Source organism: Rattus rattus, chromosome 4 (genome assembly GCF_011064425.1).
Source record: "Rattus rattus isolate New Zealand chromosome 4, Rrattus_CSIRO_v1, whole genome shotgun sequence".
Classification (NCBI taxonomy): domain Eukaryota; kingdom Metazoa; phylum Chordata; class Mammalia; order Rodentia; family Muridae; genus Rattus; species Rattus rattus.
In genome coordinates this window covers 5,361,028-5,385,560 of record NC_046157.1, presented here as the reverse complement: position 1 = coordinate 5,385,560, position 24,533 = coordinate 5,361,028, and the positions used below count along the sequence as shown (strand labels likewise).

Here is a 24,533-nt window from a genome sequence, read left to right as displayed (position 1 = left end):
CTCAGTTCCTTCACACTTCATAGGTGTTCAACCAGGTTATTGAGAATGATGCCCGTTTAGTTTTTCCACCACCCCAAGGCACAACCTCACCCACCTCCAGAAAACCTGAACAAGAAAGCCTTTATAAATTCTTGTTCATCCTGGGCCTACAGACAGAGCACATTTTCTTACACCCTGGATCTCAGTGTCTGTAAAAAACAGCCCCCCCCCCCAAGATTGTCAAGTTTAGCAAACCTTGTTCCAATGCGTTCAAATTACACCCATATATAAAATTTTTGAGACAATTGCCCTAGATAGCCCAAGCTAACCAAGAACTACTGAACCTCCTGCCTGTCGCCCAAGTGCAGGAATTAAAGGCATTTGACTACACTGGACTGCCCATTCATCTGGCTTAAGTATTGTTGCAACGGGGATGCTGCCAGTCTTGGTGTTTGAAGTTAAAAAGCTATCAGCATGCTTGAGGTTATAGCTTGGTTGGTAGAATGCTCTTATCCTGAGGCTTTGTGTTTGATCCCCAGGACCTCATAAAACGGGGCGGTGGCATGCTAGTAACCCCAACATTCAGGAGGCAGTGATAGAAGGATCAAGAATTCAAGGTTGTCAGGCAGTGATGGAACCCACCCTTAATCCCAGCACTCAGGATGCAGAGAAAGGCAGATCTCTGAGTTCAAGGACACCCTGATCTACAGAATTCCAGGACATCTAGGGCTAAAGAGACAAACCTAAGAAGGAAAACAAAACAAAAAAAACAAAAACAAACAAACAAAAAAATCAAGGTCACCCTACTACTACAAAGTGAGTTTGAGGCCTGTCAGGGGTCATTTGAAACCTTGTTTCAATTCTCCCAGTCTCAGTAAGCTACTGAATACACCCGTATGTGTATAATCCTGGAGAGGCAGTTGGGGAGAATGAGGCCATTCAGGGCTGTACTAACATCTGTGTTAACAAAGCAGCAATCCAACCTCTAAATTTAACCTAATAGCCAGTTTACAGTAAACGCAGGCCAGGGGCTGGAGAAACGGCTTGGGGGAAGTGCTTGTTCTGCACCTGTGGGACCCGAGTTTGATCCCTAGTACCCAAGTAAAAGTCAAAGTGACACACACGCACCTGTAAGTCTGCTTTCTGTATAGAATATACTCAGGCGCCTCCAGTTTACTTTAGAATTGAGTAGTAGCTGTGTAACCGAGCTGATGTATCAGGAAATCAGGGAGGGTGCTTCAGCCCCAGGAGGATAGGGGATTTGGGGTGGGAACAATGGTAGAAAAACACTGGGAGAGACCGAAACTCTCTGGAATATCAGCCTATTGGGGAAAAGAAGGGGGCAGGATTTTTTTTTTTTTTTTAAATATAGATCAGGGACTGTAAAAATATTGTTTTGTGTCAGACCATAGGGCCAGCCAGGCATCTTCGTCTGTCTTCTTGTCTGCTTTATGTCAGTTACTCTGTCTCCTGTGCTGTGAAGTGAGCATCATTACTCACACCCTGAATCCCAGTGCTGGGCAGGCAAGGTAGGATGCCTGGGACTGACTAGCTAGTCCACTGAGCAGAATCAGAGGTCCAGGTTCAGTGAGTCTCTGTCTCAAAAAATAAGGTGAAGGCAGTTAAAGAACACAACACTAACCTCCGGCCTCTACCTGTATGTACACACACACACACACACACACACACACACACACACACACACACACACACACACATACACAGCCCACTGAAACCTAGAGGCTGGAGGCAGATGGCCCAGCAGTTAAAAGCACTTGCTGCTTTTTCAAAGGATTTGGGTTTGGTTCTCAGCACCCAAATGACTGCTGACAACTCCACTTCCAGAAGAGTCCAATGCCCCCTTGTGGCTCTGGGGAGTACTGCATGCGTGTGATGCAAGTAAACCATTCATAGACATAAAATGAAAATAAATTTAAAATAACCAAAGACAGTTAGGAGCTGGAGAAATAGCTCAGTGGTGAAGAGCACACACTTCTCTTACAGAGAACTACGTCTAGTCTTAGCACCCATATCAGGTAACTCTTTATGAGTTAACTCCAGATGCAGAGGATCAGATACTATGGCTGGATCCCGATACAATCATAGAAAGTTTTATCGAGTAGCTTACGTTAATACACACTGGCGTTGGCCATGAATTGATTAATGTTGAAGCTGGGTGATACGACATGGGAAATCTGTTATTTTTCATATGCTTGAAATTTACTCTAGATTTTTTTTTCTAGGTTATAAAAGCTGAAACCCTACTCTTTCTCTGTCCTAACATACAAGATCTTTGGAACAACCAATCCCCTTAGGAACTCTGGAGGAATGAAGGTTTTCACCAGAGTTTGACAAGATGCATGGGGAAAATATCTTTCCTGAAGGAACAAATACAAATGTTGCCTCTGTGCTAATTAGGAAACCTGCACACTTGCAACATTGCACTTGGGAGAAGGAGGCGAGAGGAGAGTCCAGCCACCTCACTCACACAATGGAAACAAAGTAAACATGGGGTGGAGTGGAACACATGAAGCCAGACACACAGCTCACCCAAATCCAAGGAAGTCTGGTCTACATAGTGAGTTCCAGGTCAGCCCGAGCTACAAGTAGCAAGATCCAAACAAGACAAAGCCTGGTATGGTGGTGCACACTTTAATCCCAGCACTCCCGAGGCGGATCTCTAAGTTTGAGGCCAGTCTACACACAGGTTCCAGGACAGCCAGGGCTGCAGAGTCTAATAGTCCCATCAGACCCTCCCCACAGCCCCATTAACATTGGGCCAGCACTTCCACTCTACAGTTTATTGGGTTTATAACTGGACAAAGTCACACGTGTACAAAACGAAGCTCATACTATCCCAAAGCAGAGTAGGGACTAATGACTGGGGATCCGTTACTGGCCGTTGGGGGAGCTCTGAGGTGAGGGTATTCAACCTTCCCACTGCAGAGGTGTGGCCACAGGGTAGAGAGAAGAGGGGACCACCTGGCTTTGGTCACAAAACTCAGGGCCTGGCACTAAGCCAGGACAGACAGACAGAAGCCTCAAAAACCACCCTCCCAGGAAGCTAGGGACTGCCTGATCAGTCCCACTGTGATGTGGCCGGTTCAGACCTATACTCAGGGGCTATTGGGAAGGGAAGGAGGCAGAGCAGGAGGGAGGAACGACACTGGTGAGCAGTCACTGGGGGTGCTTGGACCTGTGGAAAGGGTGGGCAGGAGGTGGGCCAGCCGCAGCAGGGCAGCTAGCAGCGGGTTTCGTAAATGCCACTGCGGCCGATGTAGCGCACCCATTTGATGACATCATGGTCGCTGTAGTTCAGCTTCGGCTCAAATACCTTCAAGTAGCGCACCTTGAGGCCAGAAGGCGCAAATGGCACCTGGGCAGAGGACAGCTCCAGTTAGGAACATGGCCTTTCTATCACAGTACTCGGGCAAGTTGACTAGGGTGGGGGGAGTTCACTAGAAAACTACCATGTGAAGAGAGCTTATCTGAGTTACTGGGAATCAGCTCACGTCTACAGCAGATCCCAGTTGTGGTGATGAAAACTATTCCTCTAATTATTAGGTAGCCAGAGCACTACCTTTGAACTACCTATCCCGGAGAACTAGCAGGGAACATACTTATCCCTGTCAATACTATGGACTTGAAAATAAAACGGAGAAAATGTGTCTTATTCACACAAAGCAAATGTGTCTCTACGGGTCTATCAATTCAAGACATCTCCCCCCTAGGCCCGGTTCCCTCGCTCATAAGGAGTCTAATCCAAATGATGGAGGACTCTCCCATCACACCCAGCCATGGCACTACGCCCCTCCTCTGCCATACCTCAAAGTTCATGGAAATGGGGGGCCGAGCCCATTTCTTCTTATCATTGGTGGGCAGGAGCTCAATCTCTGCGCTGATCTGTGATTCCTTCATGCCTGCCATGCGCTTGATCCTAGGAACGGGGAAATGGACAGCAGGAGGCTGTGGGAGTTTGCCACACTTTCAGCACTTGGGGCTGCAGTTTCTTAGACGGTTGGGTGAGCTCTCCCTCACCCAGACTGTATGCTTCAGACACAAGACAAGGGCCAATGGGAAGAGTCTTGAAAATTAGACACATATACAAGCTCAAGTGTATGAGCAAGTTATACACACTCACACACACGCGCGCGCGCGCATAGGATATAGGATCCTGGAGAAGCATGCACTCTTCTCACAGCCCATGACCCACACAAGAGGACAGAAGGTGAAACTACACGGGAAGGACACTGGCGTCTTGAGCCTGCCTGTGGCCTCCTGAGGACTCACTTCCATACAATGGCGTTCTCGCTGGCCTTGTACTTGGCCTTCCCCTTCATGCAGATCACTTGCACCCCGCTTGTGTTCAATGGGGTTGGGATCCTCACCTAGGAGTGACACACCTGTCAGTGCACTTTGGGAAGACCTGGATCGTCTGTCTTTACTCCCCGAGACAGGTTTTCACTCTCCAAGTCCTCCCCAGTCCTCACCTCAATCTTCTGGGCCAGAAGTGAGGGCTTGAAGTTGGACTTGATGACCACCTTGACCTCCAGTTTGGTGCGTCCCACCTCCCGCACCAATGGGATCACCCGGAAAGGCAGGATGATGTCCTTGGTAGTACGGTATCTTTGGAGGAGAGAACTCGTGATAGCACAGGGACGGTCCTACTTTCTTCCAGGTGCACCCCACCCCTGCCTCCCCTACTGCCCCTGCTCCCCCACAGCCCCGGCTCCCCCACACCTCCGTGGCACCTCATGAGTTCAAACTCTCCATCAGGAGGGATGAAGCTGATGCTCCGCTCAGAGTCAAACTTGCTGAGTCGCACACACTGGTGGAAGGTGCAGTCATCAATGGCGATCGACTGCTTACCACTGCAAACAGAAGCAGAGCTCAGATAGGCACAGTACGTGTCAGAGTAACTGATCATGCCATAGCAGGCTAGCCACATACATCACTGGAGTTTCCAGAACACAGCTTTCTGACTTGGGACTCCCTGCCCTGCAGTCTGAGGTGTGGGAAAGCCTTCGGGTTCCTTATCTCCTGAGAACTTTGTGGCTGGGGACCAAACAAAGGAGCTTGCTCTCCAAGGACAGAGACGGTCTTACTATCGATGCCAAGACTAACCAGACAAGGAGGACTTGGGAAGACGGTTAGCAACTCCAGCAGAAATGAACTCCAAAGGGAAGCTGGGGTCCACTAGGCCTCACTGGACTCTCAAAGGCTCGCCCATCTTTGTGTCCCTTGACCTCCCAGCCTCAGGTACCTCTTGCTTGTTTCATCGGCTGTGCCTTTGCCCTGCTTTTCTATGACAATCTTGTCATTCATTCCAAACTTGCACTCAGGCATGCCGCTCAGGTAACTCTTCATCACCACCCGGCCCGACACATGGGCACTCAGCACCTGCCCTGGTGACAGAACGGAGAACAGGGAGCAGCTGAGCCACCCGGCAGGCCAGGACTCACCCTCACGCCCCCCACGTTCCCCCCCACCCCGGTCTCCTTGCACACAGCGGTTTCGTCATGAGGAGACACTCACCCTGTGGGGACATAAGCAGGTTCACACTCTCCAGAACATCTAGGAAGAGTTCATTCCGACGATACTTGATGCCTTCCCGCCTCCAGCCAATCTGCCCGGTCACCTGGCTGGTGATCTGGGACTGCTCTTCTTTTGTCTAAATGAGGTAAAGATGGCCGATGACCTCACCCCCTCCCCATGACCCTCTCCCCACCGTCTCACATCAGCCTCCCTCCTGTTCATCACTCTGTAACTCGGCAAGGTCTACAGAACGAGTGAAGCTGCAATGGGAAACACGAGGAACAGCTTACCTGATGCTAGAGGCCGCAGAGCCAGCAAGGTGCAACAGGAAGCAGCGTGGTGAGGAAGCAAAGGGAGAGAGCTATGAGGCTTGAGTCTGAGGAGAAAGCCCATGTGCTCTTCTGAGGAACACAAGGCCTGCAGAGCAGCCACACCCACGCCCTCCACGGAGAAGAAACCAACTGAGCTGTATTCCTCGTAATAGAGGTGCTGAGCTGGCAGCTTCTGGGGCAGGAGAGCTATCCAGAGCAAAAGAGGCCTGCAGTCATGGTAGGAGGCTGAGGCTAGCACTTCCTGTCAAGGGCAAGCTCATGAGTCAGCTAGAATGAGGCTGGGCATCATAGGAAAGAAAGGAGTTTGAGGCCCCCCCTACTTGTGTTCTATACAATTAATTTAAGTACCTGACTCTTGATACCCTGTTGGGTGATGAAGGTTTTCAGTGCACCTGTCTCTGAGTTCTGTGGGTAGCCAAAGTCCAGAATCTCTGTAAAAAGAAGGGAATTATAGCCTGGCAGTGTGGTATAGTCCTTTAATCCTCACACTCAGGAGGCAGAGGCAGGTGGCTGAGTTCAATCAAGACTGGCCAGGTCTACAGAGCCAGTTCCAATACCACGGGGCTACACAGAGAAACCCTGTTTCAATAACCAAAAGAAGGGAACTCTAGTTTCTGGAGAAAATGAAGGCTCCTTCATTCCAATCCTTCCTCTGGCCTGGATATGCCTGTGGAGCACAGGTCCTGGGGCTGTGCAGAACTGTCTATATCTACAGCAAGGTTTTCTAGCTTCCAGCATTCAGCTTATGATCTGTTCTTCATGAGAAAATATGTTTTTCATATGAAAAAAAATTCATAGAAGAGTCACATGGTCAGTGGGTAAGAGGATAAAAAAACCCCTGAGCCCTCCTTTTCTCCAGAAAACAGATGGTGGTAAAAGGGAAGTAGTTACAGATGCTACAAGAGAAAAGAGCACAACCAAGGGACTCTCTAGGACTTCCTCTCCAGGCCCTGGAGGAGTGGAGATGAGAGCTGGCTCCGTCTGTGAAGATGGTTGCTCAGCCACCAAACCTCAGTCAGGTTCTTAGCCCAGCGAAGGCCAAAGCCTCCTCCCCGCACCCGCTGGCCTATTTTTGAATTCTACTCTAACAATCTTTAGGTATGGATTCAGACTGGCTGCATCAGGGACACAGAGTCATCACCTAAGAGATCACAGACTCAAACAATAAAGTTCGGAGTATGCTGCGAGCTCTAGATTGCTCCCTTTTGGGTCAGTCCCCACCGCGGCCATCGGTCCCCAAACACCTCACCGTCCAGCAGCTCGTATATGAGCACGAAATTGTTCTTGATGTTCTCCTCGCTGATCTTGCCAAAGTAAGCAGCCATTACATCACACATCTTGTAGAGGAATTCGAAGACCATGGCGGCATTGACATTCTGCTTGGTGACTGCTGCCAGCCAGATGTTGGACCGCTTAACGTGGAAGAAGCTGGTGCGAGCGATGTTTGTGACAGGGCTGCGCACCTGCTGCCGTGCGTGAATGACATTGACTCGAAAGGCATCCACTGCATTCCTCCTATGGGAAGAGACGCAGAGGCGGTCAGCACTTAGGCAGACCTCGCCCCATGAGGATCACCTGCAGCTGCTGGCGGCCTACCCTCCACGTCACCGAAACCTGACCTCTCTACAGGCTTCCCTCTGATACCCCAGCAGGGTCACGGGAAGGTTCTGCACTGGCCTGCTCCTGAAGGGGGAGTCAAATGCTAACTATGGAAGGCTGCGTGTAGTGTTAATAAACTGAGCCCTAGCCCTGTCTTTACTTCCCCAGATACACCCAAGATGTCCCCTCTCTGCTTTCCAGAAGTTCCAGGCCCTGAAGAGAAGGAGATCTCTACTGGGCCCACCAGTGGGAAAAGCCAACTCCTCTGGGAGTTGGACAAACTTGTATGACCTCAAGAAGACTCTGCTCTAAAGGGGAGGAGGGGCTGTGGACTACGCCACCCACCTCTTCTCTAAGGTCTGATTCCTGAAGTTTAGGGAATAAAAAATGATGAAGGAAAACAATTGGGGCGGGGGGCAGGACCCCCAACCCACTTGTACCTGAGCGGCAGCTTCACAGGCTGCTTACCTATTGCTACATCAGCCAATGAGATGGGATGAGAGAAATGACGTCAGCAAGAGGAGAGTGACAGCAAGGAGAGAGAGGGTTAGACGACACACAACACACCAAGGTGGGCAGCACATAGCATGAGGGAGAGGCGGACAAGACAGGCAACAGGTAGAGAGCACACTAAGGCATGCGGGGTGTCATGTGGCCCAGCGGTGGCATAAACCAGGACCATCCAGGGTGGGAGGAGCAGGAGGGGATGGACCAGCCAGGTTTACTTAGGCACTGCCACAAAATCTAGGTCAGCTTTACCACCAAAAAACATAAAAAAATGGATACAGCCACACCAAGCTAGCCCATCAGCCAGGGAGGCAAGAAGGTAGGAGAGCTATCAGAGGTCTCTTCTGCGACTATTTATCTCAAGGTTTTTGTTGTTTTTATTTTTTTGGGGGGTGGGGTGGGGGAAGATAGCCAAGGTAGGAAGAACCAGAGGAGCCTAGCCTTCAGAGCGTGAAGCAGAGAGAAGTGAGGCTGCAGTGACTTTGTAAAGCCTGAGGTCTCAGGCGCTATCCAGGTCCACCCGGATGAACTACAAAGGCAGCGTGACCCACAGAGCGCAGCCTGTTCACAACCAGGGAGGGCCCAGAAGAACAGAAAACAGCTGAGTCAACAGACTAGAGAGGGGTTTTAAGGGGATCTAGGGAAGGCTCTCAGTATGAGAAGGATTTGAAAGCAAGATTTAGATGGATTAGTACCACCGCGCACACACTAACCATACCCACTGGAGATAGTGCTCCCTCCTAAAAGGAAGAATCAACCTGACCAGGCAAAAGCACTCATCTTCAGCCACCAGACCAGACCTACAGGGAGCAGGAAGGGCAGGAGTTCCTAACCCTAGGGGGTGGAGGTGGCATCCCCAGACCCTGAGCCTAGCAGCTGGGCCGATGCCCAATGGAACCAGGCTATATTGCATGCTCAGGCTGAGGCGATGGGGGGCTGGGGCACAGCGTGCTCAGGCAGGGGACTTACCCGATGTCATCTCTGTAGACTCGGGAGATAAGCACCTCCCCCTTGTGATTATAGATGAATAAGCCTCCGATCATGGCGGCAGCTCAGTCTCTGTGACCCATTGCTCTGAGAACAGACCTAGGTAGGAAAGGCGGGGGTAGGGAATGGGGAAATCTTTAGATCCCTTGCCCATCTCAGTGGGGCTGTACAGGGCTGCCTTTTTTCCTGACTCAGTCCTCTAGCAAGTGACCCTGCAGCCCTCCCAAGGAAGCCCCGCCTGCACGCACAGCGAGGCTCCAGTTCCTGTTTATTCCACACTGGATAAGAGACAGTACTTTAAGTGTGGGGCCCAGGGTTAAGGCCATTTTACTCAGTCTTTTCTGAGGGCTGAGCCCGAAAGTCACCACCCACCCCCACCCCCACCCCTCCCCGTCGTCTTCACAATGCTGAGCTCAGCTAAGATTCTTTTCAAACCCCTGCTGTGCAAGACTCTCACTCCCCGCAACTTCCAGTGAGTCAGAGAAAAGCTTGCCTGCGGATGCAGGAATGGCGGGTAGGGATTAGGCGGTAGGAGTTAGCTTGGGCCCGCCACCAGGCATAACTTTTAGAGCAAGCACTACTCTTCCAAGAAGGCAGCAGAGCATGACCGTCTACAAGGCTACACATTCCAGGAAAGGGTGTGCAGAGTGAGGTGGGGGTGGGAGAACAGGCCCTTAGGCTCTAACACAAACCCAGGAATGTGGCTGAAGCAGGCACATCTTCCCCAGGCAGTGAGATAAGCAGGCAAAGGAACAGAGGCCCAGGGCGAACAAACCACGCTCCAATGCTCCCAAGTTCTTCTTAGACAGATTTCATTTTTACCTTCACATAGGTGCATGCCAATGTGTGTGCTGTGTGTGTGGAAGCTAGATGTCAGGTGGAGCCCTGCCCTCCACCCCACAAGCCTGAGTTACAGGCAGTACTGAACCAAACGGCATGGGCTGAGACCTGAACTCGGGTCTTCTGGAAGAACAGTAAGGACTCTGAAATGCCAAGTCCCTCTTTTTCTTTTCTTTTCTTTCTTTCTTTTTTTTTTTTTTTTTGAGTCCCCTTTACAATTACTTCTGGTCACTGTCTTATCAAAATTTCAAAATGTGACAAAAATTAGGTCTGTATGTAGCATTAATCCTGCTAAATTGTGACTCCAGGGCTGCCAAGTCAGTCACTTCTGGCCTGGTGTTTACTAAGCAATGGGCAAGGTAACAGAATGTCTCAACTGCCCAAATTCATTTGGGTCAAAATTAATTTAGAATATTTAAGAAAATAGGTTAATCTGGTTCTAGATTTTTCTGGATTAGCCCTGGTATTAATTTCACTGATGTTAGTTTAACAAGACTTTCTGAAACTGAAAAGTTAACCCTTGAAACCCAGTCACAAGTCAACTAAGGTACTGGACACACTTGTCTCACAGTTCAAAGAAGGTGAGAAAGAAAATGCAAAATGAAGGTTGTCCCCTGAGCAAAGGACCAAGTCCACAGGTATCAGCCGAGGGTGGGAGTGGTGGTGGAGGTGGAGGTGGCTGTGTGTGTGTGTGTGTGTGTGTGTGTGTGTGTGTGTGTGTGTGTGTGTGTATGTTGTGTCCTGGACAGAAATGGAATATTTAGTTAAGGGACCGATTAGCTGTAATTGCTAGCAATAGACCAGGATGATCCCACAGCAGCAAATACAGCTGTGGGAGTCCCTCAAGTTCTCCTATGGCAAAGGTCATAGGAGCTTTGGAGGAGCAAAACAAGGCGAAAAGATAGACAGTAGAAAAAGAGAAAGCTGAGAGATAGGGCCCACTCTTCTTTTAGTGAAGCATGAGGGGTTGGTGGAGTTTTTCTTAGCAGAGGGGGGGAGACATCTAGGCCGAGGAGATGTCACCACGGGATGCGGGGGCTGTCATAGGTCTGAGGTAGAAGAGCAGTGGGGGGTAAACCAGGAGAAAGGAATCTCTCAGTGTTCGAGAGAGACCTGTCACTGTCCAAGGGAGTGGCACCAGGGGATGTCAATGTCCTGGGGGATGGGAGAATGGGAAACCTCGGGGTTGAGCGGTTGTCAGGATTCTAGGGATGGGGCGCCGCGCGGGGTCCCCGGCTCTAGGATTCCGGCCCGAGTCTCTTCCCGGAGACGCCCAGCGGGTTACTGGAGGGCGTCGTTCCCCGCCCTTGCTGCAATCGCGCCCAAGGCACCCCCGCCCGGTCGTCTGCTCCCTCCCGGGTCTGGAGGCTGAGGCCACTCCCGGGTGCGGGCAGTTTTCCACCCAGCACAGTGCGGGGCAGGGCAGGTGACCACGGCACCCTCGCCGCCCGGTAAGGATCTCTAAGTCAAGCTTCCCAGCTCACCTGGAGTCAGCAGCCCCCACAAGGCAGGCCTGGCCACTCTCGGATCCCAAGATGTCCGCCCGCCCCCAGCTCGCCTGTCTGCTGCCTCCGCTTTCACTGCAGTGCTCCCGCCCCGCCCCGCCCCGCCCGCAGCTGCGCCTGCGCGCTCACCTCCAGCGGCGACTACAAGTCCCGTCAGTCTCCGAAGCTTTCAAGCTGACACATCCGAGTGCCCTAAGTCTAGCAAAACTACAACTACCGACAGCCTTCGAGACAGAGTCGACGTCGGCCTTAGTGCGTCTTGCTGGCAACTCGCGTCATGGTACGCTCCACAGACTATTTGCTTCAGTGAGAATCACGGGAAGTGTAGTCTCTGTAATCCTTCTCGTTCCTAGTTAGAGGAGGTAGGCTTTAAGAGACCAAAGCTGTTTGTTGAAACCAATTGTAAATTTTGAATTATTAGATTTTTATTGTCTCCAGATTTCGAAGAGTGGCTATATTCACTTTACAAACACAACTTGCATAAGCCTGTTACTGCTGAATTTATTGCTTTTTAACACATTTGATTCTCCCGAGGTTTTATATATATTCCAGGATAGGACTGAGCCCTTTCTCAGGGATAATTATCCAAACAGAAAGGCTGGGAAGGAAAGCACTAATTCTTGGTAAAACACTAGTGTTTTTCTCAGCAAAATCTGTGACTGTGGTGTGCTGGTGACATATACCGTTAATTCCAGAGCTCTGAAGGCAGAGGCAAGAGCATCTCTGTGAATTTGAGGCCAGCCTGGTCTAAATAGGGAGTTTCAAGACATCCCAGGCTACAAAAGGGAGCCTGTTTGTTCACCACTCCTGTTTAGTTGGGCATGGGATTTTAAAATCCCATTTCTCAGCTGGGCAGTGGTGGCACATGCTTTTAATCTCAGCACTCGGGAGGCAGAGGCAGAGGCAGAGGCAGGCAGATCTCTGAATTCAAGGCCAGCCTGGTCTATAGATCGAGTTCTAGGACAGCCAGGGATATACAGAGAAACCCTGTCTCAACCAAAAAAAAAAAAAAAAGATTTCTTATGATATCCAAACTGAGAATGAGGCAGAGCCAACCCGAACACAAACAAACGGCTGTCTGATTTTTGCCAAATCTAGAAAAGTTGGTTTTTCTCTCAGTGGACAGAGACATCTGTTGCCTAAACAGGCCAGAGTCTTCTATGGCAGAAAGGAAGGGGTGGGTGCTCAAATCTGGTTGCTAACCCTACTATTCCTAGCAACCTCCTTCCAGAAGCCAAAACCCAGAAACTTGTAACCTTTGAAGGCTTCAGGTCTATCTTCACAAAAGCTTTCTCTTCCCAACATACCCTAAAAGTTTAGAGTAAATTAGTGATAACAACAACAACAATAACAATAGAAATAGTAATAATAATAGCTACCATTTATTGAGCACCTACTCTATTATGTGCCAGGCACTGTGCTAGGCACTTTTCGTACAATATCTAATTTAAATCCTCACAACAACCCTGTGAGGTAGGTATTATTATCATCATTTTACATATGGGAGGACTGAGGCTCCAGAGAGGTTAAATAATTCTATTACACAATCAAAAATGATAGAGCTGGAAATCAAGCCCAAACCAACCTGACTCCAAATCCCATGCTCTGTAACGTAAGGAAGGGAGAGGAACAGCTGAACTTCAGAGTGTCGGAGTAGAAGGGTGTGAGATGCTGACTAAGCCCGTGTAGGTGTGGCTTGTAATGAAGGTCACAAGGGCAGGAATTCGAGAGGAATAATACTTGGCTGGGGACATATGGACAAGCCTGGGGAGATGTCCAGTGGGGAATAAAAACAGATCTAAAGAGAGGGGAAGCTGGGGTGGGAGATCCAGATTTAGAAGTGGCCAGCATATCAACAGCTTAAGAAGAGAGTGGCTGACACTATGGGGGAAGGGGGGAAGAAAGGGACATGAGCCAAAGGCAGGATAATGGGAGCACTGGTGAGGGATTCTCAAGAGAACAGGAAAAGGCAGAGTCAGAGAGAACTGAAGACAGCGAAGATCAAGTCATGCTTCTAACATAGCCCTTTGTTCATTAAAGTCCCTGGAAATATGTTAAATGAATGTCAAAATATCCCTACTTCAGGTTGCCCCCAAACCTGGGCTAAGGACATCTCGATGGGGGAGACATTTGCTGGGGCATGCTAGGCAAGCACTACACAGCTATTTCCTCGGCTGACACCCTTGACTGAAAATTTAAAGAGTCTGGATAAGTCAGAATTTATAGCGGAGTTTTAAAGAGGAAATTATGATTTAAGGTAGAAAACAGTTAACTGGAACCGTCTGGAAGCCCCAGTTGTCTGCTCGTATAGCTTCAACTGGCCCGTGTCCCCAGGGTTCATAGGGAAGATGAAACAGAGCGGGTACCGGGAGATGTGGGGCAGAAGGGAAGTAGAGAATGATCTGTCAGTTACCGGAGAGCCCTCTGGTGAGCCCCAGCTTTTGGACTTTTATCTAAGTATAAAGATGTTGGGAACATGTAAGGGAAGCTAGCTGAAGGGAAGAGGGCGTCAGGGACCAGCCCTACTATCTAGGAGATGACTTGGAAAAAGGGTCCAGCCCTCTGGCCAGGGACCAGCCCTGAGGCTTCTGTAAACTTGCATAGGCGTGAGAGAGAGACAGAGACAGAGACAGAGACAGAGAGAGACAGAGACCAGGGGTTGGGGGGAGAGACTCACATGTGTATGTATATCTATGTGTATGAGGTGGAGGGGAGCGAACTTCTCTACTTCTCTCTGAAAAGAGTAGTCAGTTATGCATGGGGGAAGCTGAGGCCCTTCCCAAAAGGCTAGTGACCTTGAAGTGTGGGTCCTGTGGGGGCTGGACATCCTTGGGAAGCCCTGAGGGGGCTGAAGCAGAGTTCCTGGTCTCCTTGGAGGCTGGGCCTCCCTTTCCTGGGGACTCACAGAAAGTCAAAGAGCCCGAAATTCTTGGCTGCTCCAGGCCCAGGGAAATTTGAAGGAAGAAAAAAAGAAGAGAAATGTTTCAGGCTCAGAAGTTAGGTGAGCCTATTGGTTAGTAGGGTTAGATCTCGGGGAACCAGCGCACAGGACAGGCATGGATGGGGCCCAGGCACCTGGGGGGTGGGGTCGGGGACGGGCAGGGTGGCTCTCTGGGCTTCTGATCGGGGCTGGGTCCAAGCAGGGACAGACAGCACAGATGCCTACTAGAGGTGGCTACAGCTGTAGGGTGAAGGTCTGAAGCAGCGGGCAGGCCAGTTAGGAAGGGAAAGACCATTTTTTGGTGTCAGTATGGTGGGGCAATATCCTGATCTCTGTACACATGCTTACGGAGGTGGGCAAAAGGGTACCGAGGAGGGAAGGTGGGCATAAGATGTGGCACTGCTGGGGTCAGCTCCTAAACGTGCGGGTGAAGGAGCATCAGGAATTAACACTAGCAGTGCAGAGGCAGGGACATGAAAAACCCTGGGAAGCCCGGAACTGGGTGGAATGGGGCTGGTTAGTGGACAGAGGCACCAGCTGGGCTAGAGGCAGGTTAGGGGCTGAAGCATGGATGAGTAAAGACTTCTCATCCTTGCTGCTACCAGCAAGCAGTAGCAGTTAGTTCCATTTATTTCCCTTTCAGGTACCAAAGTTTAAAAAAAAAAAAAAAGGCCGACTGAGATGGGGGTGCAGCCGGCTGAGGGGTGAGAGCTGGAGAGGGCCCGGATCACATCACATCCACAAAGAACTCACTGGGGTTTCCCATTGCCATGCGGAAGGACTGTCTGCTGGCCGTCAGTTCCGGGGGCACCGAGGCCAGGTCACGCCCTGGAGGGGCTCCTGGGGGCCCCATGGCTGCAGGCGGTGGGGTCATCATCAGCATCGGGGGACCATAGAGAGGGGGCACTCCGGGTGGGCCATAGCTCGGGTGTGTGTGGTGGCTGCGCAGGCTACTGGTCAGTGAATGATGACTGCGGTGGCTGTGCTCGCTGGCCGCTGGGCCTGAGCGCTCGCTTGGTGCCCGCTCCCGTGGCCCCCGCAGACTGCTGCGTGTAGTGTGGTCTGACTCGCTGCCGCTACCACCTGACTTTGAGTCCCCAGCTTTTGGGTCCTTCTCCTTGCGCCGGTCGCTGCCACTTCGGTTGGAGCCACTGCTCCTACTGCCTGTAGAAAAAAAAAAACAGGCCCAAGATGGAGGTGCAGAGGTGGCCGGGGCTCCCTACGGATCCTTCCAGCTGGGTCTCTCTGACCTACCTTCACTGTGCTGACTGCTGGCGCTGCCCCCAGCGTAGCTGTAGCCCAGCTCCGGGAAGCCTGGGTGTGGGTTGTACGGGTGCGGAGGTGGTGGGTACTGGTAAGGGAAAGCCATAGGCCAAGGGGCAGCCCCTGGGTGCGGCAGAGGAGCCAGTGTGTCCTGGTCAGAGGCGCCACTGGAGCCATCATGGTCGTGCAGCGATAGGTTGGCCATGTCTGTGGGAAGAGGACTCAGGTAAGCTGGTCTATTGTGGTTCTACACCTACAATCAGGTTTCCAGCAGAAGGCACCCGCAGGCAACAGTGTTAAAGTTTACGGCCAGAACCGGAGGCCTGCAGATCTCTTTGGCCATTGGCCTCTCTCAATAGCTGTACAGCCAATCCCCACATCTAATCTCCAAGACCTTCAAAGTTTCTCCCTAAATACTGGGAAGGCTGAGGCAAGAGACCTGACACGGGTTCAAGTCCAACCTAGACTACATAGTAAGTCTGAAGCCAGGCTAGGTTCCATTAACACAGTCTCAAAAACAAAACAACAGCAACAAAAAAGACTCCCAAATGAAACAAAAACAAAGCAAATACTAAACAAGATTTACTCTACCCACCTCTCACTTATTTTGCCACTTTTTCTTTGGTTGAGAGGAACTGAGTTGGGGAATGTAGAAGGCTGAAGTACTAGAAGCCACCAGGGGTTGTACCATGACTCGTGAGCACAGTACGCAGCGACCCCCGAAAGAGGTAATAACCGCTTCTCCAGGCAAGGAACAAAAGTCCAGAGAGGAGAGCAGAGCTGCAGGCAGAGCAGAAGCTGAGGTGCTCACACTCCTACCTTTCAGGTAATTATGAGGGGGGCCTTTGCCCTCCCTCCTCTTGCTCCTTCTCCTAAATAACAGGAATGATAATAATAACAGAATGAGGGGAGAGAGGCAGCTTAGCAACTAAGATCACGTGTTGGTGTTGCAGAAGATCTGGGTTTGATTCCTAGCAGCATAAATGGCTCACAGCCATCTGTGACTCCAGTCCCATGGGCACAGTGGCCTTTCTGGGCACTGCATGCACATGGTGCTCAGAGGTACACGCAGGCAAGACTCATACGCAAAAATTAAATAAATCTTAAAAATAAAAGTTTAGAATGAGCTGGGTGTGGTAGTTTATGCCTTTAATCCCAACACTCAGGAGGCAGAGGTAGGCCTGAGAATTCAAGGCTACCTTGGGCTACATAGTGAGTTCTAGGAAAGCCAGACCCCATGTAGTAAAGGGTCTGTCTCAAAAGAAAAAGAGGGAGAGGAGGAGGAAGAGGGGGAAGAGGAGGGGGAAGAAGAGGAGGAGGAGGAGGAGGTCCAGAATGGCCTACGTGTTCACGTGTGCATCTGACATTCCTGCAGGACTGGGAAGTCGGCCAACTCAGACTACACAGCAGTAGGGGAGGGGAAATTAAAAGAGGAGGCGGAATCCTAAATAAATACAATGGTTTTTTAGGGCCTCCTTTACAGAAGGCCTTTGCCCTGGTCACATTTGCTATTGTGGAAAGTGGAGATGGGGTAGAAGGGCCAGAAAGAACAACTCAAATGCCTCCTCTGTGCCCTGACTCTAGGCATTACTTCATGGGTTTCTTCCATCCTTGAAACTGTGTACTTCCTAAAGGTAAGCAGTCCTCTCAAGAGCTGGAGCTTCCATGCAGGGAGTAAAATAGGCTACTAGGGCTGATTACCTGCCGAGGACCTGCTCACGTGCACCTCAATTCTAAGAAAGCTATAATTGCCCTGTAGAGGCCATCTACACCATTAGATCTTCCTCCAAGCCCAAGGTGATCCAGCCAGCTCTGCAGGAAGAAGCCGGGGTATGAGGCTCTGAAATTGCTTATGGAGCCTGACAGCCAAGCCTCTGACTTGGCAGCCACAGGCACTGAAGGAGAGCAGTGTCCTGTATCGGCTCACACTCAAAGGCCTGCTGACGTCTTTAGCCTATGAGGTGCTGTCCAGAGAACCAACGATAAACTCCATAGTGAGCACACAGCTCCTCATTGAGCCTGCCACATTCCCCATGCTGCAGACTATGACCTCAAAGAAGGGAAAGGTTTTCCTGTCAGCACACCCTGAGCCAACTCTTGGGTGGCCTAGGTGAAGGACCCAGCTAGGCCCAAGAATAAACATCTTTTGAGCAAAACTGCTATGGCTGTCTTGGAAGCTTTGTATGTTCCAAGATGTCTAGGGCCCTGTGCTGATGTCTGCTAACAATGACAAAAATAACCAATTTCTGTGAGTCTACTAAACTATTAATGGAAAATATACCCAATTTCAGAGAATGGGATGTGAAAATAGAAGTGCATCTTATAATCAGTTAAATAATGAACGGCAGGCAGCTCTTATGGAGCACTTCTTGTGGGTCACACTATTCTAAATGGGTGTACATACATTATGTTATGCTTAAGACATCTCCATGGGACGAGTTCTATCTTACTTCCATCTTGAACTTAGAAGCTAACACACCTACTGTGATCACAGTAACAGCAGAGTAAGATTTGAACTCAGAACTATCCGAGTCCAAAAACCCTATCACAACTCTGTAAGAGTTGCCGAGGCCAGGAGCCCCAGCCTCTACCGAGAGATGTGTTCTGCAGTGCCAGCCACCGGGTCCCAGAAGCACTGATCAGTTCTGGTGTCAGCCAGCACCACAGGTGTAACAGCTGTGTGGGCAGGGGCGGTGGCTGGGCTAGGACCTAGCTGCTGGCACGAACAGCAATGCCTGTGTGAGGGCCTCTGTAGGCTAAGGAGAAGGAAGGGTCTCCTTAGATTATGCTCAGTGGCTCAGGATGAAGGCTCGTAAAGTCCTCTGCTACTGACCCTGACACACCACGGTACAGTTTACTCCCAGGGCTCTTAGAAAGACCAGGACGCCCGTGCCAGTCCGTATCCTTGCTGAGACCATGTGTTGTGGAGCACTGAGTCCCTTGAGAAGCCCAGAACAGTGTGGACAGAGTCAGAAGAGCTGGAGCCAAAGCCTCTCTCCTTCGTTTCTAACTGTGAGACCTAGCGCAGACTGTTTTACACCAATGAATCTGTTTCTTCACTTGATAACATGGATATACCCACCCCCACCCCCACCCCACCAGGAGGTGAAGGCTGAGTGGGATGGTAGGGTGACAGCTCAGACCACTGGCACCATGTCAAGCACAGAACAGGCGCTTAGAGGCAGGCTCCACAGGGAGATGGGAGGGCAGTGAAGAGGCTCCATCAGGCTCTGCTTGTACTGCGGGCCTCTGCGCTTGGAGCCAGACCCCAACTCAGAGCTTGGAGTTAGGCTTCCTGGAGTCAGCCATCCTATCACAAAGCACCTCCTTACTTCCATCCAGGAGGCAAGAAGGTGGGGGATTCTGGGTGTGGTAGCATTCACTTATAATCCCACTACTCAGGAGGCTGAGGCAGAGGGATTACTGCAAATTCAAGGCAAGCTGACTACACAGCAGCTATTAGGTCAGCATGATCTATGTCCATGGCCCTGTCTCATAAAAGGGGGGAGGGTGGTGGGGAGACACGTACTGCCACAGAGGTCACCGAAGATGTAGTAGCACTGCTCGGAGAACGTGATCTTGTTGACCGTGTGGCGGATGAATCCAGCCTTCAGCAGGTTGCTAGCGTACTTGCGGGCCTCCCGTCGGTCGGTGAACCCTTCCACGTTGTGATACAGCCAGTCCACCACATCTGAGCCTGGGGACAAGGCTGCCAGTTGATTTGGGTTCCTCTAGCTTCACAGAAGCTATGACGCCAGGGCGGTTAACAACCCAAAGGTAGGCGAGGAAGGGCCCGGGTCCCCACCCTGCCCTGCCCCCTGTCTCCACAACCTGTCCTTCATCTTGCAGTAAGGCTCTCACCGATGAAAGCATTGGGAATGGTAATCTTGAGCCACATGCGGTCTCGGACCTCCAGCCCTGACTCGGGGGAGGCCATGGCTTTTACGATGGCTGCCATGTCACTGTGGATGGAGAGGTGGAAATCATCTAGGCCTGGGGGAAGGGGCAGAGCAGTGAGAGTTAGGAAAGAGGCACTGTGGAGTTAGGAAAACAGGAGTGGCTTCTCAGTTCTCCCACTCAACAATGCAAGCCCAGCACCAACTCCTTGGACAGTCTCCCCTCCCGTAAAAATGAATGATTAGTGTCTTCACAAGGACATGTGACAGAGGAGCCTAAGCACATGCACATGGGATGACAGTAAACTGGTGCTCCCTCATGTCACGCAGTCCCAAGGCTCTAGTTAGAACCTCTCATCGAACCCCACAGGAACCTGGGAAGCATATACTGGTAGCCCCATTGTATGAGAGGAAACTGAGGCTCTGCATGCCCTCTGGGGAAGAGCTACGGTGTGAGGTACGGAATGAGTAGAGTCCCCTCGAAGGCTCCCCCCGATGCACAGTGGGTCCCTCACCAATCCTCCCACCTGGCCCGTCTGCTGGGTGGCCCAAGGGACAGACTTGAATACTCACGTTCTGTGTCGGGGATGGAGCTGGTGATGGAGGAGCTGGTGGAGGTGATGGTGCTTAAGGAGGGGCTCATGCCATAGGCAGGGAAGGTTCCTGTCATGGCTGCAGTGTGGGAGACCCAGGCTGCAGGGTCAATGGGACGGATGGGCTCACCTGCGGGGAAGATGGGTCATCACAGGCTGCCCACCCTGCCTGTTACGGTGCCTAACATGTAAGGAGAAGAGAGGAGCATGGTTTATACAGCCAACACCAACTTTAGGGATGACCCCTTGTCTACTTACTCCGGGGCAATGTGAAGCAGCCACGAGGACTTGGGTCCCAGCACTTGGCTACAGTCAGAGTGATGGGCCTGAAAGCAAGGTTGTCCTAATAAACGCAGGATGCACGCAGGCCAGACCAAGTCTCCTGCCAGAAGTGCCGGGCCCACCTTCCCCCAGTCCCATGCTGTTCATACCCTGGTTTGTGCACGATCTCCCGAAGCACTCTGACTGCGTCATCGTTACTCATGTTCTCGAAGTTGATCTCGTTTACCTGAGAAAGAGGGCTAGGAGTGAGAAAACAGGGAGTGCTCAGGAGACGGACAGGGGAGCTGGGGTCGAGGGTTTTCCCAGGGTAGTGGACGATACCTGCAACAGCATATCTCCCGGCTCAATGCGTCCATCAGCTGCCACTGCCCCACCCTTCATGATGGAGCCAATGTAGATGCCCCCATCACCTCGCTCATTGCTCTGGCCCACAATGGAGATGCCCAAGAAGTTATACTTTTCTGCAGGGAATAATTTAACACCTTGAGAAGGGCAGGGTTCCTACCCAAATTCCCAGCCCCTTGTTAGTACAGGGCAGAAAGGGGCAATAACTAACATCACACCAGGCAAACATTACTGTACAGTATACACATAGACACACTTTCGATTTTCCTACTGGTTATGAGGCAGCGACTCTGAACACCCTCTTACAGACAGGCAAGACCTAAGTGACCTTTCTAAGACAGAAAGCAGCAGGAAGTAAACTCAGATTTAAGTTCCCAAGTTACAGCTCTTTTGGTCATATTATCTGCCTTTACATTTTTTTATTTCATTTTTATCTATTTGTTTTGTTGTGAAAGGCACTCTGTGTGTGTGTGTGTGCAGGTTGGAGGGCGACTTGTGGGAGTCAGCCTCTCTTCTCACACAGGTTCTAGGGTCTGAACTCTAGGCATCGGGGTGAGTGGCAGGCCCGCCTGCTGAGCCTTTTAAAGCGTAAGGAAGTATGGAATGGCAAGATGAGCAGGGACCCCCAGAAACCACTCCCCCAGGAAGCCTCCCAGGTGCCATGCTCGGCCCCCACCGTTCTGTTTACCTGTCACAGCTCTGACCTGAACTACTGAAATGGTCATATGATGTCTCAGGCAGTATTTACAGAAGCACAACCTCAGAATAGGGAACATATCTTTTCTTCCTGTATTGGATACGGAACCCCCAGAGCCTTGTAGTCTACCACTGAGACCCACCCCAAACCCCAGAAAACGTACGCTGCGTTTCCCAGAGCCCCTTCTTCCACTGAGAGGCATTTGGAAGTGCCGCCAGACTCACCCATGTTGAGAGTCACTGTGATGATGTTGAGAGACATAGTGGAGTCTGTGATGCTGCTGAAGGAGGAGGACTGGAAGAGACAGTGGCTGTGAGCAGTGCGCGGAGTGGGGTGGGGAGGAGGGTTCCCCCCGGTTCTTCCTCAGCACACCACCCTTACCCACTAAGGTCCCAACACTGAACCAAACAGAAGGGCTCTGAGGGAGAAAGCTGTGGTCCTGCCTAGGAAGGACTTACAGTCTAACCTCCTGCTCATCCTCCTGAATATCCAACAGCCCATACCCGCTCAATCCGGGAGACCTTCTGCTTCCGTCGCCGCCGCTTGTGTCTTCTCATTAGGCGTGAGGCACTGCTCTGTTCTGTGGAGCTGCTGAACCTGTGGGGCCCAAAGTCGTTCCCCACCAGGCTGGCCCATCCTTGCCTCATAAGAGGCACAGGAGAGCCCTGGTCCCACCACAATGGCCACATCCCTCCAGAGGTGAAGAATCAGCGGGGTTCAAGCTTCCTCATGGGTCTCTCTCTCTCTCTCTCTCTCTCTCTCTCTCTCTCTCTCTCTCTCTCTCTCTCACACACACACACACACACACCCATCCCCCATTCCCATCCCTGCTCCTATGAAAGTCAAGTCCCACCTGCTGGTGGAGTCATCCTCATCTGAATCAAAGAAACTGGTAGTCTCCAGCTCGCTGCTCATGAGGGTAGATGAACTGTCATAGCCACCTGGCTCCCGTCGCCGCTCGCCCTTTGTGGTTCCATTGAGGCGGGCTGCTGCGAGGGAGATGGGCAGCTGGGTCCATACAAGGCTCAATGCAGGGAACAAGGGATATAAGGAGAGCAAGATGTGAGGGGAGCAAGCCAGGGGTTGAACAGGACCCAGGCATACCCAGAACTCGGGAAGCAGGGTAAAGAGGCAGGGAGCTGGCTAGAAGCTACCGGGAGGAGCTGGAAGTGAGAATACACACCGTGCTCAGGGCCATCCCTCCGTCTGGGCCGCTCTCGTTGGGCAGATACCAAGGAGTCGGTCTCTGTGTCATTGTCCAAGTTCTCCTGGCTGCCCCCACTAGCATGAGGGCTAAAGGGTAGAGAGAACTTGGTGGAGAAGAGAGAAGGCTAGGGGCTCCCTTCCCCAGCCCTGGTTTGCACTAAGCTGTCCCTTCCCCTTGGGCCGTTCCCACCTTCGAGTCACACTTACTGGAAGGACGGGGGCCGAGAGTCACCGATGCCTCCTGTGCGTTCCATTGAAGGAGGCAGCTCTGAGGGGTTGTCAGCACAGAAAGGGGCTGGCTCTGGGTGCGAGCCCTCGGCCGATACCAGCTGCCAGAAAAAAAACGAGTGGTCACAGCGGTGCCGAGGAAAAGCAAGATGTTGCTTCCAGCAGGGCATGAGAGACTGGTCAGAGTGGAATAGAGAAGAAAGGGCCATCCATGCAAGGGCAGCTGAGCAGCTGTGTAAGGAGAGGGGCTGGCAGAAGTAGGGCGAGCACAGAGGTCAGAGGATGCCAGGTTGCAGCGGGTGTCCGGATGGACACAGGACATCTTTTAATCTGTTTCTCCCTTTCCTCCCTCCACTATTCTCTCACATTTCGTTAAAGGCTGAAGAATCTAGGGTAAGAAACGATTAGAAAACTAAAGGCAGGGGTTGGGGATTTAGCTCAGTGGTAGAGCGCTTGCCTAAGAAGCGCAAGGCCCTGGGTTCGGTCCCCAGCTCTGAAAAAAAAGAAAACTAAAGGCAGATTCAGATACGAAGGCATAAGATCACCAGCTGCAATCCCAGCTATGCCTTTCTTCCCTTAGCCAACACCAGGATACAGCTGGAGGCTGACGGCTCCTTACCCAGGACACCACCCGGCCATTGAAGCAGGGCAGCTTGGCATTGTCATCCGAGATCTCTTCCTTCACCACTCTGCAGGGAGAGGGGGATGTCAGAGAGCAGTTTCTGATGTAGGAAATCCCAGGGTCCCCATGACTGGAGCTGTCCTTGACCCTACGTGTGAGATCAAGCCATCCCCACAAGACCGTCCAGTTGTGGAGGGACTAGGGACAGCCCTTTAGCACCTCCAGGAAGTAGGACAAAGAGGCAGGAGCTATGGGGAGCAGCTGGAAGTAGGAAAGACACGTTATGCTCTGGGCCATCCCTCCGGCAGGGCCGTATCTGGGCCAACTGCCTTGCTGCAGCACAGGCTTGGCCATCGGGTGATTGTAAATTATAATGGTCACACGGCACACCTCAGAACCTCCAGAGTGCTTGCTCTGTTCCCAGCATTCCTCTGACCTTCAAAGGGAAAAGGTACGATTCTTACTATTCTTCTTTTCTCTACTAGGAACACTGACTTTGTTCTCAGAGCTGTGGGAAAGGAGTTAGGAACTAGGAAAGAGAAGGCATTCAGTGCCCATCCATGTGGTACACATCTGGAACCCCAGGCAGCACTAGGGAGGCTGAGACAGGAGGATTATGAGGCAAGCCTCAGAGTATGCGACTCTGTTACGAACAGCAGGAAGAGGCTGGCGAGGCAGCTCAGACAGCAGGGTGCTTGCCCGGCACAGAGAACCATTTGACCCAACACTACGTAAAGCTGGGCATGGTTATGCGCTTGTAACGCAGCACTGCAGGGGACCAGTGTAAGGTCACTCTTAGCTTCAGAGTGAGCTTGAGGCTGGGATGTATGAGGACCCTCACGCAGCCCCACGGAGGAGAAGAAACTAACAGTGACAATTGTCTGTGTTTACTGAGCGTGTCTTATGGGCCTAGCATTATGCCAAGCCAGTCTATCTACACTCACCACTCACATGCTGGTGTTTGAACCCTAGCCTGTGTGACTCTGGGTTTTTTATCTACTACACGCTCTATCCCTACAGTTAGAACATATAATTAAAAACAACACACAAAAACAGCGGTGGCACATACATGCCTTTAACCTCAGCACTTGGGAGGCAGAGGCAGGCTGGCTGATCTCTGAGTTCGAAGCCAGCCTGGTCTACAGAAAGAGTTCCAGGACAGCCAAGGCTATAAAG

At 51.4% G+C, this 24,533-nt stretch overlaps 2 protein-coding genes across 3 annotated transcripts in view; both read right to left on the bottom strand.

Annotated features, from left to right (window-relative positions):
• Positions 1–2,765: 2,765 nt before the first annotated feature.
• Ap2m1 (adaptor related protein complex 2 subunit mu 1) lies at positions 2,766–11,411 on the bottom strand. Of its 2 annotated transcripts, XM_032899952.1 has the most exons (12): positions 11,264–11,411; positions 8,922–9,038; positions 7,096–7,361; positions 6,195–6,277; positions 5,805–5,810; positions 5,515–5,650; positions 5,243–5,384; positions 4,731–4,850; positions 4,470–4,605; positions 4,270–4,367; positions 3,805–3,916; positions 2,766–3,355 (listed from the first exon to the last, which is right to left on the bottom strand). In XM_032899952.1, exons 2-12 carry the CDS (start codon positions 8,993–8,995, stop codon positions 3,221–3,223), a joined length of 1,308 nt encoding a protein of 435 aa, XP_032755843.1. In that variant the 5' UTR covers positions 8,996–9,038; positions 11,264–11,411; the 3' UTR covers positions 2,766–3,220. The 2 variants fall into 2 exon arrangements, with proteins under 2 accessions (XP_032755843.1, XP_032755844.1); XM_032899953.1 differs by lacking the exon at positions 5,805–5,810 and having other exon boundaries at positions 3,221–3,355; positions 11,264–11,349.
• Positions 11,412–12,644: 1,233 nt separating this feature from the next.
• Dvl3 (dishevelled segment polarity protein 3) overlaps positions 12,645–24,533 on the bottom strand; it is a 17,258-nt gene continuing 5,369 nt past the window's right edge. The window contains exons 2-15 of the mRNA XM_032899950.1: positions 23,355–23,424; positions 22,715–22,836; positions 22,485–22,594; positions 22,155–22,290; positions 21,805–21,898; positions 21,526–21,595; positions 20,581–20,720; positions 20,409–20,485; positions 20,236–20,303; positions 19,958–20,107; positions 19,350–19,481; positions 19,018–19,185; positions 15,476–15,695; positions 12,645–15,385 (exon numbers count right to left, since the gene is read on the bottom strand). Coding sequence (XP_032755841.1) covers positions 14,953–15,385; positions 15,476–15,695; positions 19,018–19,185; positions 19,350–19,481; positions 19,958–20,107; positions 20,236–20,303; positions 20,409–20,485; positions 20,581–20,720; positions 21,526–21,595; positions 21,805–21,898; positions 22,155–22,290; positions 22,485–22,594; positions 22,715–22,836; positions 23,355–23,424 — 1,990 coding nt within the window. The 3' untranslated portion in view covers positions 12,645–14,952. The remainder of the gene's footprint in view (positions 15,386–15,475; positions 15,696–19,017; positions 19,186–19,349; positions 19,482–19,957; positions 20,108–20,235; positions 20,304–20,408; positions 20,486–20,580; positions 20,721–21,525; positions 21,596–21,804; positions 21,899–22,154; positions 22,291–22,484; positions 22,595–22,714; positions 22,837–23,354; positions 23,425–24,533) is intronic.